The 20,668-nt window shown below is 36.4% G+C and overlaps 1 protein-coding gene across 8 annotated transcripts in view; it reads left to right on the forward strand.

Annotated features, from left to right (window-relative positions):
- The window catches only part of LOC107839033 (anaphase-promoting complex subunit 5), a 47,942-nt gene extending 42,186 nt beyond the window's left edge, over positions 1–5,756 (forward strand). For 2 of the 8 annotated variants that reach the window (XM_016682370.2, XM_047395547.1), the window contains exons 17-20: positions 346–444; positions 664–928; positions 1,596–1,663; positions 5,180–5,756. In XM_016682370.2, the coding sequence (XP_016537856.1) occupies positions 346–444; positions 664–928; positions 1,596–1,663; positions 5,180–5,311 (564 nt within the window). In that variant the 3' untranslated portion in view covers positions 5,312–5,756. Of the gene's footprint in view, positions 1–26; positions 520–663; positions 929–1,595; positions 1,664–4,077 lie in introns of those variants that run through there. The other 6 variants (XM_016682371.2, XM_047395548.1, XR_007043989.1 and 3 more) reach the window with 4 other exon arrangements.
- The last annotated feature ends 14,912 nt before the right edge of the window (positions 5,757–20,668 follow it).

Consider the following 20,668-nt stretch of genomic DNA (forward strand, 5'->3'; position numbering starts at 1 on the left):
ACATCCACTCTACTCTGGTTTTGCAGCCAATGTGGTGATGATGATCATTCTGTGGGACTATTCTGAATGACTTGTTACTTGTTACCTTAAGATATTTGAATATCAAATTTGTTCATATAGATAAGTCCACTTCGAATCTCTTATCTCTTTACCCCAAGTTCTCACAATATTTTGTTTACATAACATAACTTGATATTGTGGTGTGCTGTGAAAGTACTTATCATTATCGTCTGATTTCATAAGGTATAGGTAATTATTTGGGGTCTAATTTAAGCAATAACAGAGGCCAAAAGAATAAGCGTATAAAAATTCTTAATTCCTTTCTTGTTAATGTGATCCTCCCAGGCAGCAGCTGTTGCACGCTCTCTCTTCTGTATGTGCTACAAATTCAGTTTACAAGTCGAGAATGCCACTGTTCTTCTTTTATTTGCAGAGATACACAAGGTAGTGATTTATTGTTATGTTGGATAAGTCAGAGTTCAATCCGTATTTTTGATCACAAGGACTTTCTTATACAAGGTATTACCTTGTCAGAAGAATTAGAACTTCTTTTTCCATTTATGCATCTTCTCTGGTGGATTGTAACTCTTGAACTTACCAAGGCCCACACTCCTGTTCTCTAACATGATCAAGATGTAATAGAACTTTATTCATCCATTTCAGAGATCAGGAAATGCTGTTTTAGGTATTCCGTATGCATTGGCAAGCCTTTCCTTTTGTAAATCTTTCAACTTAGACCTTCTCAAAGCATCTGCTACCCTGACGCTTGCGGAGCTTTGGCTCTCACTTGGATCAAGTCATGCAAAAAGAGCTTTGGATCTCATACATGGGGCATTTCCAGTACTTCTTGGTCATGGTGGTTTGGAGCTTCGAGCTCGGGCCTTTATCACCGAAGCAAAATGCTATCTTGCTGACTCAAACTTTTCAGGTATCTTATGGGAACTTCAATGGTCAACCTGATTGCTATACTTATCGTAAACAGAATTTTCATTAGTTTGTGTATAATCCTATCATGGTTTTGAGTTATAACTACATCCTTTGTTCTCAACCTCAGATATAATCATTTTATATGTTCCCCAAATGATGCGAACACCTTTAAGTTTTGCAAACTTCATTCATTAAGGAATGGATGCCCTCGTCTGGATTTACACGACCCATCATAAGTTAGAACCAATTGATTAAGAGAAGTTTGGGTAACTTGTTTGTGTGAGACTTTTAGCAATTATAGCTTGTAGACGCCTAAGGTTTTATGAATTAGAATGGAGCAGGAGAACCTGTCTAACTTTCCAGTAGTTCCCCTCATCTCCAGCCACGACTTGCCATTTATTTTTCACAATCAAGCTGCCGGTCCATCCCCACTTCCATGGGTTCATATATCCTTTGACCTTGAGATTCTTTGATGATTAATTTGTCTCTCTTTGGATATGATTTACCATGTACCTCATTTGAGACTCTACCTTAATTAATTCACACACAGAGACATGCTAATCATTTAAAAACTGACAGTTAACTTGCTACTGAATTTTATTGTTGTTAGTGTTTTCTTTTATTCTTGAACTTTTGCCCTGTGCTTAATGATACCTTATTGTTCACAGTATCCGAAGAACCAGAGATGGTACTTGAACCGTTAAGGCAGGCTTCCGAAGACCTGGAACTTCTAGAGGTTAGTCAATACGGGAACAAGTAAATAAATTAGAGATATCTACACAATAATTAAAGAACTTCAGATTGGGTTCCAAGTTCCATATGACGACATTTTCCTGTGAAGAAAGAATAATTGAAGGAAAAGAAACAAATATAAGAAATTTGAAATTTATTGTGTATTAATGTGCTAAAAGTACACTGGATAACTTTGTGGGGGATAATATACATCTATAGCTCGTGAAATAATTTCTAGAAAATACAAAAGCTGTATTTCATGACATCCATCTTCCTTCCCTTTTTTTTTCCAATTCAATTGTCTTCCTCTTTACCCTTTGAAAAGAACTTAACTTCAAGAAAGTGTGTGTGTGAATCCCCGCATGCTTGCGGATGTTGGAATTGGGGAGGTGGAGGGGTGTGGGTTGTGGTGGTTCTGTATTCATGCATAGGGACAAATAGATACAAACTTGTTTTGCCAAATCATAACATGTTAAAAGCTATGTTGCTTGGACTCTCCAAGAATGTTGCTATGCCCGTGTCGGATCCTTAAAAAATGCACTACTTTTGGAGGGTCCGACATGCACTCGTTAACATTATTGAAGAGTTGGAGCAACATAGGTTATAAGTAGAATATTCATGAGAAAAGTAAAGGCATAACTATCTAAAGTTTTCGATTGGATGATCTGAAGGAAACTTAGATACGGAACATAAAGAAGAAAATGAAGGTACAATTCTCTAAAGAGTAGTTGCCAATTATGTGAGATTAATGGAAAGAAGAAAACAAAGGAGTGAATCCGAAAAGTAACAATTCTGTAAGATTAGTATTCAGTTAGGTGAATTAAATGACACCGAAAGGTATGACCTAGTGTTTAATAAATTGGAATGAGAATCATGAGGTTCTCAGGTTCGAATCCCAGCGGAAGCAAAAAACACTAGTTGATTCTTCCCATTTGCCTAAGCCTTGGTGGACAGAGTTAACCAGTATCTATGCTGGGGAGGCAATAGGTACCTGGTAGAATAGTCGAGGTGCTCAAAAGTTGGCTCAAACTCGATTGTCATAAATTCTTTTAGTGAATTAAATGCTCTTCAGACTTGGCTACCAATTTGTGAGGTGAAGTAACTAATTTACTCTGTTTTCTTGACCCTTTCCAAAGAAAGTATTTTCCATAAAATATCTGAGTTTTCCTTATTATCCCTCCCCAATCCATCCTATTTTCTTTTCTGTCATAGTTTGTTATGTTTTCTGGCCCTTGGAGAATACATTTGGACTTCAGCTTCTATTTTTAGCTGAATTCAATAAAATAATGGTCTTCCTTGGATGTTTAAGCTGCACAATTTCCTCTTGTTTCATCAATTCTCATGAATGTGGTAGTTGTGAGTGCTTTATTCCTTTGTGTAGTGGTAGATTTGGCATTTCACTTCCATTTCCACGGGAAATTATCACATTTCTTTCATTGATTCTCTAGAGGGATCTGAAGTGTCATCCAGAAATAGGAACCATCGAGAGATATTCTAGAAAATAAAAATTTAAAGAATACGTAGTAGTAACTTAAGCACTGCCTGTGTGGTACAATAAGAAAGATGAAGGTGAAACGAAGTTGTGATTATTGTGCCTGAATGTATACAATTCAAGTATATAGGTTAGTTTTTCCGGTGAATGGCATAATATATGGAGATGTAATCGTAGAAATCAAATTAAGGGGTCTAATGCCTGTTTCATTTTAATTTATACCATTAAAAACTTATAAAGGAATTAAAATAGGTGGCTAATGCATGCTTCATTTTAATTTATTTTGTTATAAAAATATAAAAAGAATTAAAAAAGTGGCTGAAATGTACGAGTGCTAAAAGGTTGCTCGCACACGTGATTGTTTCCAGTTTTAACGTGCTAGGTTCTAAATTATTTATCCTAATAGGTATTGCAGTCTGGATGAACTAATGCATCGTTCGGGTACATCTATTTTGGCTATATTCTGGATTTATCTACTGTTAATTCTCATTAGCTATTAAACAGAATCAGTGTTCCTCGAGTTTTCTGCTATCACATTCGAATATGAGCAGCCTAACCTAAAAATTAATGAAAACAGAGATTATCATTGCCTTTTGAGTTTTGAGCATGTTTCATGCATCTTCTGTACCTATTCATCTTGTCATTGACTTGATTTTTTGAGCAATAGGGCAAAATAATTTCAAATTGGCACACAATCTTTGTGATTCAAATAGGTGAAATCGCACCATTCATTGTTTTAAATCCTTTTGAAGGACATAAGTCAGGTCAATTGTAAATCATGTGTGACGACTAGTTCTCAGCCTACTTTTTCTCGAAGAATCTATTCTTGGCATACTTAAGTTTGTTTGACTACCATAATACAGGATCAGAACTATCTCCACAACGAATATAATTTTTCTGACATGACAATGACTTCTCATATGCAGTATCATAAATTGGCTGCAGAAGCTTTTTACTTGATGGCCATTGTATTTGACAAGCTGGGTCAGCTGGACCACAGAGAAGAGGCAGCCTGTTCATTTAGGAAACATGTCACCGCTTCTTGAAAGCTCTGATATTGAAGATCCTTTTCAATAATGTTGCTTAGAAACCAATATTTTTTTTTAGAACTATTCCTTTGGTGAATGGTTGTTCGTCTTGTTGCAGCTACTTATGAAAGTTACTTTTAACTCTTGATACAGAGTTCACCAGATGGAACAACAATTCCCAGGTCTGTTTATTGAAGTATGTGTTCAGTAGGATAATTTTCTAACTTCATGATAAAAACTAGAACTCTTGCTGCAAGTATGAAACGATTCGAAAGTCGGAAGGAAAAATTAAGTTGAGATGAATGTTCCACCTTGTACTATTTAGGTTAGTCGAGGGTTTTAGGTTTTCCTCAGTGATGAAAGAGATTGCTTGGTTCTAATAACAGGAAAAATTAGCTAAATAATTCATCTGATTGAAACTAGAGAAAGAGCCGAGGGTCTATTGGAAACAGCCTCTCTACCTGAGGTAGAGGTAAGGTCTGCGTACACTCTACCCTCCTCAGACCCACTTTGTGGGATTATACTGGGTATATTGTCGCTGTAACAAGAGAAAGAAATCATCTTTATTCTGTGCTCAACTGGAAAATTGAGGCAATATCATAACTGGAAGTTGGGTCTAACATCTGGCATTACTCTTCTGCTGTTGTACAAGATAGACAATTTTATTTGTTTATTCATGTATTTATTTATTTATTTTTGTGGGGAATGGCCCTTACCTGTTGTCTATTGGACATTTATCTCCTCATTCTGTGAAAAAAAAAAAAGCATAATACCTTTTTATGCTCTTAGAGATCTAAATGGGGAAGGAAGAGTTCTGAATTACCAAATACACGCCACCTTAAGCATGATAAGCTTGCCTGCCTATCCTCTTTGCCTTTTCTATTGATACCAGGACATTCCCTTCTATTTACAGCTGGATCAAAAGGCGAAAGAGTTTTCTTACTCCAGTTGGTTTGTTCGCTAGAACTATCTGATTTTCTATTCTTTTTTCCGGTCACAGGCAGCAGGTGAAGCCGTTTCCTATCCTTGCCTACATCCTTGTTACAGCTTTGTTGTTCATGCACCATTAGAAGCATTGCCATCAGAGATACATGTGGACATTGATCTTGATATAAAGGCCGGGAAGGCATAGTAGATGTGCCTTTCTGATTTTATGAAATTTTAGAAACTCTTATTTCTTGGCAATTGTGTCGTCCATATATCAGGTTGGGCCACACTCGTAAAATTAGTGCTAGATGGCTGGTATGCTAGTGAGAGTACCGACATTTTCCATTATGATTGATAGAAGATTGCCATGATTTTCTTGCCTCGCTTGGAAGGCCTAGGAGGTTAAGGCTAAATAGTTTAGCTGGGGATTCAGACTAGATGTCCACAATCTCTGATCACGATAGAGGTCTAACGAAGATCCCTGAACAGATTGTCTGCAGTAAGAATCATTTCCAAATTTTCTGATGACGTGTATGTACCTTTCTGTAGTTTATGTCCAAGTTTGGAGAGAAAGCATTGTACAATCTTCTCTTTTGTACAGATTATTCTATAGTATTAGTCGTATATAGGTATCGGACATTATAATGCCATCAAGACTTATGAGTCTCCATTAGGAAGTTGCGATCTTCAAACTTGTTTCCTTATCAACGTGATAAAATCATTTAACACCATTGGCATATATATGTAATGGACCGTAATCTAATTGTGAAGGTAAGTATGGAAACAGCCCCAGGAAGAACTTGGACATTTGTGGGAGTTTGATTGGATAAAGCGCAAAATATCTTCTATATGTTGAAATATCTTATGCAGTGTTGGAGGAGATGTATGATTTGAGAGGAAGTAGACTAGAATGAACGTCCAAATGATGCTAGAGATAAACCTAAGATGATCTGATTTCCCTACAATTCACAATGCAAAGGGATGATGCAATTCCAACTTGCTTGTCGCCATAAGTTAGTAGACACATCAAACCATATTATTAAATCAATTCAATAATATTAATTTTAAGAAAGCTTTAGTTGGTACTCCCTTCGTTTAAAAACGAGTGACGTACATTTCTTTTTAATTAGTTTAAAAAAAAAATGATCTCGTTTTTTATGGCAATATTTTTATTTTAACTTTTCATATGACATGTTTAAGATTATAAGATTAAAGAACATTTTGATACATTTGACATAACTTTAGTTTAGAGCCAGTAGATTCAGAAGTCTTTTTTATTTTTTTAAATTTTGTGTCAAATTAAGTCATTCTTTTTGAAATGGAGTAATAAGTTTCGACAAATCTTATTTGATCTTTCAAAGCCAAGTTGTATGCTGCCAAAAAAAAGGCTTTCTAGCCTAGCCGTCGACAATCCCCGAAATCCTAGATTTTCGTAGTCGGCATGGTCGGTTTTTGAGTTATGCTATTCTAATTCTCCCCAAAAGGCTAGTTTGCCTACTAATCCTATGGTTTTGCCTAGCGTTGATTCTACTGATAAAGATCAAGGTGGTGTAAATGATGATCGGAACAATAATAAGTTGAAATATGTAAGACTTAGGTCTCATTTGTTTTCATTTAATGGTTCAGATTCAGACTTCAGATCATTAAGACTCCATTTGTTTTTTTTAAGATTCAGACGTCTGAATCTGAATGGACATCTGAATGATTAAGATGTTGTTTCTAGATATGAAAATTGAATGATTAAAACTGTTTGGTTTTCAACATCTGAATGTGTAAAAAAAAATTTATTTGTATACATAATAAAATAAAAAATAAATTTAAATAAAAAATTAATTATATATTTAAAAAAGTACGTAATTTAATACAACAAAATTATTAGAATTTGATTGAGAAAAAATATTTATGTTTGTTAGTGATAGTGGAGATGGTTTATAATGGTGGTTGCGGTGACAATGATTGATGTTAGTGATTAATAATGTTGGTGGTGATAATTGTGATGGTTGGTATTGTAGTGACGGTTATGATGGTGGCGATTGATGGTTGTGGTTGTTGTGATGTGACATTGCTTAATGTTAGTAGTTTAAGGTGTTGATTGTGTTGGCTGAAACATGAATGCATGATGATTGACGATGTGTTGGTGCTAGTTGGAGATGTTATTTGTTGTGATGGTGGAGATGGTTGTTAGTAGAGATAAGTTGTAGCGATGGTACTAGTTGAAGTGGTGGTAGAGGTGGCTTTACTAGTGACAATAATGGTGGCGGACAAAGAATGTGTAGAGGTTGTGATGTATTAGTGGTAGTTAGTGGTGGTGCTAGTTGTGATAGATGAGTTGGTTGGTAGTAGGGATTGACCGATAGTGGTTGCTGATTGTGGTGCTGTGACGACAGTGGTGGCGGTTAATATAATTAGAATAAAAGAGGTAGTAGGCGTGGTAGCGTTGACAATTGTGGTTGGTAGCGGTATTTATTGTCGATGGTGGTTGTGATGGTGGAGGTGGTTGGTGGTGGCTGATAATGGTGACGGTGGCAGAGGCGGTGAGTGGTGGTGACTGTTGATTATGAATAGAGTGGTGAATATTATCCAATAGCAGAATATTCCTTCAGACCTATTATGACTTGATTCTAGATCTGAATGATTAAGACCGATTCAAACTTATAAAGAGTTAAAACCTTAATAAAAAACAAATGCACTTAATAGTCTAAAGTCTGAACCATTCAGATTCAGACCTTCATTAAGTGCAAACAAATGAGGCCTAAGTGTATTTGTTTTTTATTAAGATTTTAGCTCTTAATAAGTCTTAATTATTCCGATCTAGAATCAAGTCTTAATAGGTCTGAAGAGATGTTCTGGTGTTTGATAATATTTACCACTCTATTCATAATCAACATTCGTCACCACTAACCATCTCTGCCACCACTACCATTGTCAACCACTACCCACCACCATCAACCTTCTCCACCATCACAACCACCATCGACAACAAATATCGCTACCAACCACTATTGTCAACCGCTACCACACCTACTACCTCTATTATTCTATTATATTCACCGCCATCACTGCCATCGACAACACCACCGTCATCAACCACTACCGGAAAATCTCTACTACTGACCAACTCATCTATCACGACTAGCACCACCATTAATAGATCACAACCTCCATATATTCTTCGGTCGCCACCACCATTGTCTCTATTAATGCCACTTCTACCACCACTTCAACCACTATCATCGCTACAATTTATCTCTACTAGCAACCATCTCCACCATCCCAACAAACAACATCTCCAACTAGCACCAACACATCATCAACCATCATGCATTCATGTTTCAGTCACTACAATAATCACAACCACCACCGCAACCATTAATTGCTACCATAATAACAGTCACTACAATACTAACTATCACCATCAACATTATTTATCACTAACATCAATCATTGTTACCGCAACCACCATTATAAACCATCTCCACTATCACTAACAAACATAAATATTTTCTCAATCAAATAATAATTTTGTTGTATTAAATTACATACTTTTATAATATATAATTAATTTTTTATTTGAATTGAATTTTTTATTTTATTATATCTACAAATAATTTTTTTTGCACATTCAGATGTTGAAAAACAAACAGTCTTAATCATTCAATTTTCAGATCTAGAGACAACATCTTAATTATTCAGATGTGCATTCAGTTTCAGACGACTGAATCATAAAAAAACAAATGCAGCCTTAATGTCCTAAGTTGGGTCTATCGAAAATAGTCTTTCTATCTCATCTGAAGTAGTGATATGGACTGCGTCCACCTATCCACCCTAGACCACACTATAGAATATAATAATGGAGTGGCACGAGTTATGTGGGTGGAGGAAGAGTTTAAAAAGATGAATATACTTGAGGAACTACAATTGTAATAATTGAAAGTTTTAGTATGGTTGGCCTGAATTGGATGATCTTAGATGTCAAATACCTAAACAATACAAAGTGAAAGGTGATTGCAAAATTGGGTTACTAAGAAACAGACATATATTGATGAGGTTTAGTTTGGTGGAAGATTTTATGAACATGATGCCAAAAAATGTTTACTACATTATTGCGAAGAATGGAGTGGCATATCAAAGGAGACCTCTCATTTATGATGCCAAGTTTAAATCAGATGAAGAGACCTCTTAAGTTATGGCTTAGATATCTTTTCCTAATCTGTTTCCAACTTTTTGTTTTAGGAAGAACCTTTTTTTTCAATGGCATCTACTGTCGGAAAGTCAATCAACCTAGATATGACTACTATTAATAAAATTTGTTCTAGTTGTGTGAGAGTTAAAGTTCAAATAGATTTGGCTGCTAAACTGCCTGATCATATGGAGTTAAAGATGGTGAACATCAAGACGAATGACACAAAAGTGCAAGAAATAAATATACAGTATGACAATGCCCAAATATTGTCATACATGTAAACTCCAAAAACATGAGGAAGCTAAATGAATGAGTTTGCACCCAGAATTTAAATTGCCCGTGAAAGAAGAAAAGCAAGAAAGAAAGTTGAATAAAAACGAGGAGCATCCCGCTTTACTTGTGCAAAATACATAAACGGGAAGACAGTTTTTGCAAGATGGAACCCTACAATCAAAAGATTCAAGATTGAAGAAGGCATAAATAGATTATTGAGTGAGGCATCTACGGAGGAAACTCATTCCAACAAAGGAATCAACACAATCCTTTTGATATTCTACAAGTAGAGTCTGAAGAGGGAAGGAAATTACATGTTCAAATAAATACAAGTGGTAGTGAGGGGCAAACCAACAATAAAAGTGATGATGACCATATAAAGGTAAATAATGAATCAGATGCACAAAAAATAAGTCATTGATAGAAAATCAACAAGGTGATAACTAGAAGTTGCTGTTATATGGTGAAACAAATCAATATCAATCACAAAAAAAGTGTTAAGCTCCGAGCATTAAAGCCCGTAACCTTTAGATTTTAATAAAGGTGATGCACAAATAAATGATGAATATGAAGAAAGTAACAACAATAAGAATGACCACAAAGAAAGAAGGGAGAGCATATGATACAATAAGTAGGAGCAATAATATTACAAGGTCAAATCCATCACAATAAGAAGGATCTGATCTACGTATTCCAATTGCCAAGGAGGCTTCAAAGGTAGCATTGTGCATTATAAATGAGGATTTTTAGATGGTAAAAAGCAATATAGAAGATGTGCAACAGTCACATGAAACACATACAACAAAAAGAAGAGAAAATGAGATGAATGTGATAAGTCAAAAGGAGCAGGACATGCAATAGAAACTGGCGAAGGCTATATTTTATGAACCTTTGCAGGTTATTAGTTCAAATGATTTTGATGCTGAAGAGGAGGTAGCATAAATTTATCCAGTTGTAACACTTGCATCCAATAGTCTTATGTTGGATTAGCCACTAGGCAAGGAAGTAATTGTGGCCCCTAAAGTAGTAACAACCTATAAAAAGGCATCATCAGTTAAAACTCTACATGAGTTAGTATCACATCAAATGGAGGATGGAGTAGAGTGTCATGACCCCTTAGCCTAACATCTAGAACACAATAAAAGGATACAGCGGAAGACAAGCAAACATGATGATAAGAAGAATAGACAAACCAAATAAGAACTAAGAGTCAAAACAAACAACTAACCCGCACTTGTCCACAAAAGCCTCTAAAAACAGAATACCAAACTAGGTCGGCACATACCCCCGACCATGATAAAAAAAAGTCACAATTTCCAATATCTGAAAAGAATCCTAATGAAATGGCAGGGCTTTTCAAAAGATGGAGCTCGCAACTTCACAACAACTCAATTGTCATACCACACCACCTAACGCTGTACATGAGTAACAAAAAAGCCCTCAAAGCCTACATCATGAAATGATGTGGTATCCAGGGATGGTCAATGGGGCAAACACTAACATGTAACTCAGAACAAAATAATAAAATAATGTCATTGCCAGAAACCAGTCAAAACCACATGCACAACATTAATATATACATATATAGGATACTGGGATAAGGACAAGGGTCATGAAACATGAAAGTTTAAACCATTAGCCTAAATTGTGTATCTTACTCTGTCCTAAAGGTACCCACGAGCTATAAGGATTCATTTCCCCTGCTGAAAGGGCCCATTACGTGTTAGCCGTATGAACTGAGGAAATCAAGGAAATCAAGGAAAGGATAAAGAAGCCAAGGTGATATCCATTTAAAATATAATGTGTACACCAAACACATGGTCATACAGACCCCCACGCTGGTAAACGTAATTTCCAGTGTTGGTTACCTCGGGACTACACCTTCACGGTGACCTACATAATTTCTTTTAATGCCCAAATTAAAATAGTTTCACATAAACCCAAACATTAACCCAGGAGCCATTCATTAAGGTATTTACCGACATGGTATTGTCATACCACTATACTTGCAAGCTTATATAATCATGCCAAACCAATTCAATTAACCATTAAATTCCCAAGTTACATTTAAAATCCTAACCATTCCCTTTAAGGTCATTCCAAAACCATTTTCATCATCCAATTATCCATTAATGTGATGAAATATTTCAAAGGTAAGTTAATTTATGCAAATTCAATATTCAAAACCAAAGTTATGAAGGTGGGTTGAGGTTAATGCCATTACCAATCCAAAAATTCATGAATTTGGCAAAACCCATATTCCACATTCCAATCCCCATAATAATGCACCCTTTCAGCCCTAAAAAATCATTAATCAAAGCATGAATAATATATTTAAATCATGGGGAAACAATTCAAGTAGAAACTAATCAAAAGCCCTCAACCCAAATTTCAAACACAATAATTAAATCTTATGAATGTTGAATCAATTTATACCATAATGTAAAATACAAGTTTAGGGATGAGAAACATGCCTGAAATACACAAGAAATTGAAAGAGATTCGAAATTTGGAGCTTGATTGATTTATTTCCTTATAAAACCCTAGTGTTTCTTGCCTTGGGAGTTTAAAGAGGAACAAAGTAAATTTTGATTTGATAACTGATATTAGAGGGGTCATTAGAGTATTTTTAAGTTGTGGGAATAGTGTAAAGGGAGGAAAAGCCAAAAATACCCCAATTAAAACGTGTAAAAAAATACTGAGTACAGTCGTCACGACTTGGGTAATAACTCGTGAGGCCTGACCACGAGTTGTGTCCTGGATTCGTTACCTGAAGATCAAATATCTGGTCCTTCACTAGTATGACAACGAGTCACCATAACGACTCGTTATATCTCATAACGAGTTATACCCTGGACTCTTTGTCAAGGGACTAAACTTGGGTCAACTTACTATCGTGGTAATAAGTCCTCCTAATGACTCATTACGTGACATCACGACCGTGCCCTGGACCGTTATCACTGATAGTTTTGTAACTTTAGAATCTTGGCTAATTGAATGTAATGACCCTTTAGGTTATTTTCTATATTTCTGCATATTTTCACTGTAGATTTTTCATAGTTGCCTTAAGTCATTTATGATTTGCTGGACTGATAGTTTAGTTACTGAGTAGTTCGTCTATGGTTCCAAATGGCCACCGGAAAAAACCTTCAGTAAAATAATTTTGTATGCAAATTTTGACTGCACCAGCAGCTCCGAAATGTTGATTTTAGCCTATGTAGACCTTTGTTTTAGGTTTCAAGGTGCCCGAGCTCATTTTAACCTATTGGTCAAAAAGTTAAGAAAATAAGATAATAGGTGTGGGACCCATATTTGATCAACGACCTTGGATGAAAAATCTTATTATGTCCTTGAGTTTAAAATATCAAATTTAGTGTTGTTACATTGTTCGTTTGCACATACGGCATTTCGAATGAATCTCGAGAATTGGCAGAGACTTAGAAAAGTCTCATTTGCTTTCTGGTGCAACAACGATCGCCAGCCAAGGGCCGTGATTGCGGTAACCTTGATAGGAAAGACGGTACGATAGCGGTGGCCTATTGCGATCCGACTCTTGTGGTAAGTGGGAGGTAGTACGATCGTACACCTGCTGGTCGCGATAGCAACTGCCGAGGCCCTGGACTGGGTATAAATTAAGCCCTTTTCCATGATTTTGGGTATTTTTTATCTTCTTCCTTGAGAGCTAAACTCTAAAATTGTGTGATATCTTAAATTTAAGCTTGTTGATGATTGGAAAGCTTGGGTAACATTTATTTTCGTGATTATCATCCGATTTAAGGTAAGAAGTCACCCTTTTCTTGATTAATTGCTCAAAACTCCAAAATCTTTAGGGATTGATTTTAGCCTCAATTTAGATTGGTTTTCACCCATTGTTGAGGGTAATGATTCCTTGAGCTTGTATGGATGTTGGGTTGGTCTCGAAAATGTGGTTTTCATAAGTGGGACCCACATAGGATTTTGATGTCATTTTAGACTCGAAGCATAATGGTGCAATGTAGGTGTCGATATTCTCGTATTGATGAGTTGAATGTAGTTTTGATAGCTTTACATCTTAAAAAGGCTTATCGAAAAGGAAAATTGATGGTTTAGCGGTTCATTGAGCTTTCTTCAGCGATGAGGTAAGCTAGATTTATCCCTTGTTAGATTGAGCTATGTCATAGTATTTTTATGATATCTTGTTAGATTGGGATGGGTTTTAGGTGTTGGATTGATGAAATGTAAGACTTGAGTTAGTTGGATAATTTAGGCTAAATTAAAATTGTAGAGTTGAAGTACTTGACTTGTTCCTCATGCCTTATGAGATTTGTTCTTCATTACTCATATTTAGCATGAGAATGCCTTGGAATACTTAAGTTAGGTAAGAATGCTTTAGATGCTCATGCTTAGGGTAAGTTGGCCTTAGTTGCTTACACTAATGAAGGTTGCCTTAGTTCCATTGGACTTGGTAAAAGTGCTTGAGTAGAATTTCTACCTTAGGGCTATTTATGGCTTGCTGTATATTTAAGAGAAGATTTAGATATTTTAGCCTAGTTCGGGTAGAATTTGACTTGGAATGTATTTTGGGGATTTAGAATTGGGCTCTTTGACCCACCTTAAGTCAAGATTGATGACTAGTTCTTTTAAGACCCTTATACACTTGTTGAATACTTAGAAATATTCATTGATGCCATATTGGAGGCTTGGCACGTAATGGTTATGTCGATGATGACATTTGAAGTAACGCTTATGGACTATTTGACTAGATTATTGATTATTTTATGATGAGCTATTGAATATGCCATAGAATAAGCCTATGAATATGTTATTGATTAAGCTATTGATTAGGCTATTATTTGGGCCATTAACTACACTATTGCTCATGATTATGACCACTCTTAACATTTATGATAGTAATCATACTAGAAATTATTCTTACTGATGATGTTAGAAATTATGATGTTAATAATTCTAGAAGGCATGTTTATTGATTATATTGGGAAGTTATTCCATTAATTATGTTTGAAATCATGATACTTCATTATATTATTTCTTATGCTATTGATTTTGCCATCGATTGTGATTTTTTATCTATATATATGTTGATACCCGACAAGGCCGGAGGATATTGTGATGATGATATTGATACCCGGCAAGACCGAAGAATTTTATGATGATATATTGATACTCGACAAGGCCAGAGGATATTGTGATGATGATATTGATACTCGGCAAATTCGGAGGATATTATGATGATGATATTGATACTCTACAAGGCCGAAGAATGATTATGATGATATATATCTGGCAAGGACAGAGGGTGATTATGTTGATGCATTGATACCCGACAAGGTCAGAGGATGATTATATTGATGTACCTATGTGTACATCTATCTATTTGAGTACGGCTAACCCTATGTATGACAATTATATGCTTTTATATACTTATGTGTAATTTGGGTAATGTTGATATTAGAGATGCCAGTTGTAGCCCGAAAGTGATAAATTACTATAAAGTGGTATTGTTGATGATTAGTGGTGGATATTCTTTAAGTAATGACTAGTTGATAAGTGTGGATTATTTGGTAAATAATGATTGGTAATGATGATGCTAATTAATGAATGTTGGTTATCTAATAAATGGTGAATTAGGAATATGTAATGAATAGTTGCTAAATTAATGAGTAAAGGTCATATGATGACTAGTAACTTAATGAATTAGTTAATAAGAAATGGTTAGCTAATAAATAGTAGATAATGAGGAGTGGTGATAATGTTGTTAATGATGGTAGTATTGTGAAATGTGGTTACTTTGCCGAATGTTGGTAAATTATGAAATGATGACTAAATGACGACGAAGGCTAGTTATAATGTCGGTTGATTGCTTTATTCTTTTCTTGGATGTACTTTCCAATTGTATGAGAGTCTGTAATGAGTTCTTTACTTTTCTGTACCAGTTAGTGTATGGGAGCCAATTTTGTATTTTATGATTGCTTGTGTTAATGTTTTATGGTATGTGATTATTCCGAATTATTTACTTATTATGCATGATGATTTTGGCATGTGTTGATGCAATATGTTATCTTGTTTTTCTGGTTTAATTACTCTTTATGTAAAGCGATGTTGGAGATGATTCAGGTTCATTTCTGTACCTAGACTTAGTTATGTTATCTTGCATTTTATCATGCTTATATCATGATTTAGCTTAGTCGGTCAATGATACCTATTGATTACCCATTGTTTTGGTACTCACATTACACTTATGTACCTTTTTGGTGTAGATCCAACTACTAGCTATCGCCGTTGACTGTTGTTCGTGAGATAACTAATTTTTAGAGATAGGATGATCTCTTGGAGTTTGTGTCGCTCATTTTGCTCTATCCTTATTTTCAGTCTTTTGTTTCAAGATAGATGTATTTACTATTCTAGACTTTGAGTTGTATTGATACTATTAGATGCTTTTGTACTGGCTCTACCAGTTCATGGGATTGGTATCTTGTATTGACTATTTTATTTATTTAGAACCCTTTATTTATTTATTTATATATAATGTTCTTGGATTTCACCTATTATGGGCATTTTCTACCAAATTAACCCATTGCATTAGCTTTAGGTTATGGTTTTGGCTTACCTACTGGAGGGATTTAGTAGGTGCCATCATGACTCATAAATCAGGTCATGACAAATTGGTATTAGAGCCCAGGTTTCATTGGTATTATTGGCATAAGAGCAAGTGTCTTGTAGAGTCTTACGAATCCGAACGACGACGTCAGTTTCCTATCTTCAGAAGGCTATGGGATATTCTCAGGAGTTCTTCACTTCTTTCACTCTTATCATGCTAAGAGCTTGAGTTGGTTTGTAGAAGTATTCCCTTGACTTTACTCTTTCTCAGATGGCCAGATACGTGCCTACGCTACATGAGACAAAGGTCCTAAGACCGAGCCTAGGGATTCTACTCTTGTTCATGGATGACCTAAAGGTTGCAGACAACTACGTGATGTGTCCCCAACTCGAGTCCAGGATAGGCCGCCTTCTCGAGAATATATTTCTGCTCTTAAGACAGAGATTCTTCCGCCACAGACAGTGGTGAGCCAGGGACCAACCCAATCTCCACCAGGGTTTATATCTTCTTCAATGCTCAGAGATGCATTAGGTTAACTTTTAGGTTTAGTTGGTGGTGTACCGTTTAACGATGCATAGTCTACAGATCAGAGTGGTACTAAGGCAGGGGCATAGCCTATAACTGTGGTTTCTAGAGTTGAGGTTCCTCCTGCACCGACGGTTACTCAATCGGTAGTTACTCATCCAGTGGTTTTCAGCCTGCTATGTCTTTCGAGGAGCAGAAAATATTGGGTAGATTCTTAATATTAGCTCCACCTAGGTTTTCTAGTACTTCGAGCGAGGATGCTTTTGAGTTACTAATTGCTTGTGAGGATAGGCTTTGTAATTTGGATTTTGTTGAGACTCATGGTGTGGATTACACTATATTTTAGTTGGTCTTGTCTGGTTGACATTGGTGGAGAGGTTATATGGATTCTAGACCAGTTGAATCTTCTCCTTTGTCATGGACTCAGTTCTCTGAGGTGTTCTGGAGAAGTATGTGCCTTCTAGTCTTAGAGATCATTTGAGGGATCAGTTCTCTAGATAGGACCAGGGCTCCACGATAGTTACAGAGTATGAGGCTAGTTTTCATGAGTTGGCTAGGCATGTGACTTCTATTCTGGATACTGAGTATGTGAGATCTCACTACTTTGTTAGAGGGTTGAGACTTCCATTTGTATATCTACTCAGAGTTTTGTTACTGTGGGTAGGTCTTTTGCTGAGGTCACGCTTGGGTGATGAAGAAGATATACCATATGGGTCATTATAAGAGGCCTAAATTTCAGGACAGATTCTGTGATCTGGTTATTCTTGTCGTGGTGGTTACTCTAGGTTAGAAATTTTTTTTGGTTTTAGTTCAAATCGTGTTTTCTATGTTACTTATGGTCTTCCTAGTCACTATTTGTGGGATTACCCTAGTTGTGAGGCAATTATTGTTTTAGCTTAGGGTGCTTCCCTTATTAGAGTAGTTTATCCCTTAGCTAAAAGTGGTTCTCAAGGTTGCAGGGGTGGTTTCCAGGGCACTTGAGGAGGTTCTCAGGAAGAATGGACATGAGGTCAGTCAGGTGCCCAGCAAGATGGTAGGCATGGTCAGTTGTATGCAGTACTTGCTAGACCTGAGGTTGAGACTTTGGATGCTCTTGGTATAGGTATGATTTTAGTGTGCCGCCAGTTGGACCTTGCTTTGTTTGATCTGGGATCCACTTATTCTTATATATCTACTTATTATGCACCATGATTGGAGTTTCTTATGATTTATTATTTGTGCCATTGCACGTATCTACTCTTGTGGGTGATTGTTTAGTAGTGAATTGAGTTTTCAAATCATATGTTATGACTGTTAGTGATGTTGATACTTATGCTGACCTTATTATTCTGGATATGGTGGATTTTGATGTGATTTTGGGCATGGAATGGTTATCCCATTATTATGTGGTCATGGATTATTTTGCCTAGACCGTTACCTTAGCCATGCCCAACGTACCCCCAGTAGTGTAACAAGGAGTGGTTAGTCATAAGCTAATAGGGATTATTTATTATGTTCATTCTAAGAGGCTTATTTCAAGGGGCTTTAAGTTTCACCTTGCTTTTATTTGTGATACTTATGTGGTGAGTCCGTCGCTTGACTCTGTTCCTATTGTTTGTGAGTTTCCTGACGTGTTCCCCACCGACCTACCTGATATTCCCCCTATCTGTGAGATTGAGTTTGCTATTGATCTCGAGTTTGGCACTCGGCCTATTTATATGGCACCTTTTTGTATGACTTTTTCCAAGCTTAAGGATCTGAATTCTCAGCTTTATGATCTTCTTAGTAAGGGTTTTATTAGGCTAAGTGTGTCTCCTTGGAGAGCTCATATATTATTTGTGAAGAAGAAAGATGGCTCCATGCGTATGTGTATTTTTTCTAAGTATCTTAATAAGGTGAAGATGAAGAACTATTATCCTATGCCTCGCATTGATGATTTACTTGACCAACTTCATGGAGGGACAATGTTTTCTAAGATTGATTTGATATCTGGTTACCGCCAGTTGAGGATTCGGGCTGAGGACATCCCAAAGATAGTTTTTAGGACCCGTTATGGTCATTATGAGTTCTTGGTGATGTCATTTGGGTTGACTAATGCCCCATCCGCGTTCTTGGATTTGATGAATTGAGTATTCAGGCCTTACTTGGATTCCTTTATGATTGTGTTCATCAACGACATCCTTGTGTAGTTGAGAAGTAGAGAGGAGCATGCACAACATTTGAGGATTGTGCTCCAGACTTTAAGAGATTATATGCTTTTCACCAAGTTCTCCAAGTGTGAGTTTTGGCTTAAGTCGGTGATATTTCTTGGACATGTGGTATCTAAGGATGAGATTCTGGTAGACCCAACCAAGATTAAGGCAAACGTGATTGGGCTAGACCTACATCTCCAGCTAAGGTTTGTAGCTTCATTGGTTTGACTGGTTATTATAGATGGTTCATCGAGGGTTTTGCTACTATTTCATCCCCTATAACTAGATTGACTTAGAAGAACGTTCCTTTTTGATAGTCCAAAGAGTGTGAGTCGAGCTTTAGAAAGTTTAAGGACTTTCTCACTTTAGCTCTTATTTTAGCTCTTGCTATTGAGGGTGAGGGATTCACCATGTTTTTTGATGCTTTTGGTGTCGGTTTGGGTTGTGTCTTGATGCGGCAGGGTCGTGTTATTGCTTATTCTTCTAGGCATCTTAAGGTGCACGAACACAACTACCCCACTCATGATTTAGAGTTGACGACAATAGTTTTTGCACTTAAGATTTAGAGGCATTATCTTTATGGTGTGCATTGAGAGATTTTTATGATCATCGTAGTCTTCACCATCTTATGAACTAGAGGGGGATTAATTCCAGACAACATATAGTTGCTTAAGGATTATGATATTTCCATCTTGTATCATTCGGTCAAGGCAAATATGGTAGCAGATGCCTTGAGACGGAAGACAGTGATCATGGGTGGCTTGTATTTAATTTCTCAGAGGTTTTTGGCATGTGACTTTAGTCCTTAGCCAACTTGACGGTTCACCTTGATATTTCAGACCCTAGGAGGATTCATGCTAGTGTTGAGGAAAGGTTATCATTGTTTGAGCAGATTCGGGATCGTTAGTTTGAGGATAACAAACTTCACTTCCTTCATGATCAGGTGTTGAGTAGTTAGTTCGAGAGAGTCACCATAGATTTTGAGTGTGTTTTGAGATTTAATGGCTGTATTTGTGTTCCGTAGATCGATGATTTGATTCAGTTGTTTTTGCATGAGGCTCACAACTTTAGATATTCCATTTACCTTGGCATAACTAAGATGTATAGAGATTTGAGACAACATTATTAATGGGGTGGTATGAAGAAATATATGGTAGATTTTATAGCTCGTTGCCTCTGTTGTCAGTAGGTAAAGACTGAGTATCAACGATCGAGTGGTTTGACTCAGAGGTTGCCCATTCTCTAGTGGAAATGGGAACGAATTACCATGGATTTTGTTAGTGGGTTGCCTCGCACTTCCCGTGGTTCCAATGGTATATGGGTCATTGTGGATCATTTAACCAAAAGATAGCATATTTCATTCCTATTCAAATGTCCTTTAGTGTTGAGAGATTAGATCATATTTATGTTCGGGGCGTAGTCCATTTTCATGGTGTGCCTATTTCTATCATTTTATACCATGGTCCTGTGTTCACTTTGATATTTTAGAGAGATTTCCAGGAGGAGTTGGGCATTCAGGTGGATCTTAGTACAACCGTTCATCCACAGATAAATGTCCAATCCAAGTGGACTATTTAGGTTCTTAAGGACATGCTTCGAGCCTGTGTTATGGATTTTGGAGTCCTGTGGGAGCAACACTTTCCCTTGACAGAGTTTGCATATAATAACAATTATTATTTAAGTATTAAGATGGCACCTTTTGAGGCTTTTTATGGTAGGAGATATCATTCTCCAATGGGATGGTTAGAGACTTTTGAGATTAGGCCCTGTGGTACTGAGTTGCTTTAGGAGTCATTGGATAGAGTCAGAGTG

The sequence above is a fragment of the Capsicum annuum genome, chromosome 8 (genome assembly GCF_002878395.1).
Source record: "Capsicum annuum cultivar UCD-10X-F1 chromosome 8, UCD10Xv1.1, whole genome shotgun sequence".
Lineage (NCBI taxonomy): Eukaryota > Viridiplantae > Streptophyta > Magnoliopsida > Solanales > Solanaceae > Capsicum > Capsicum annuum.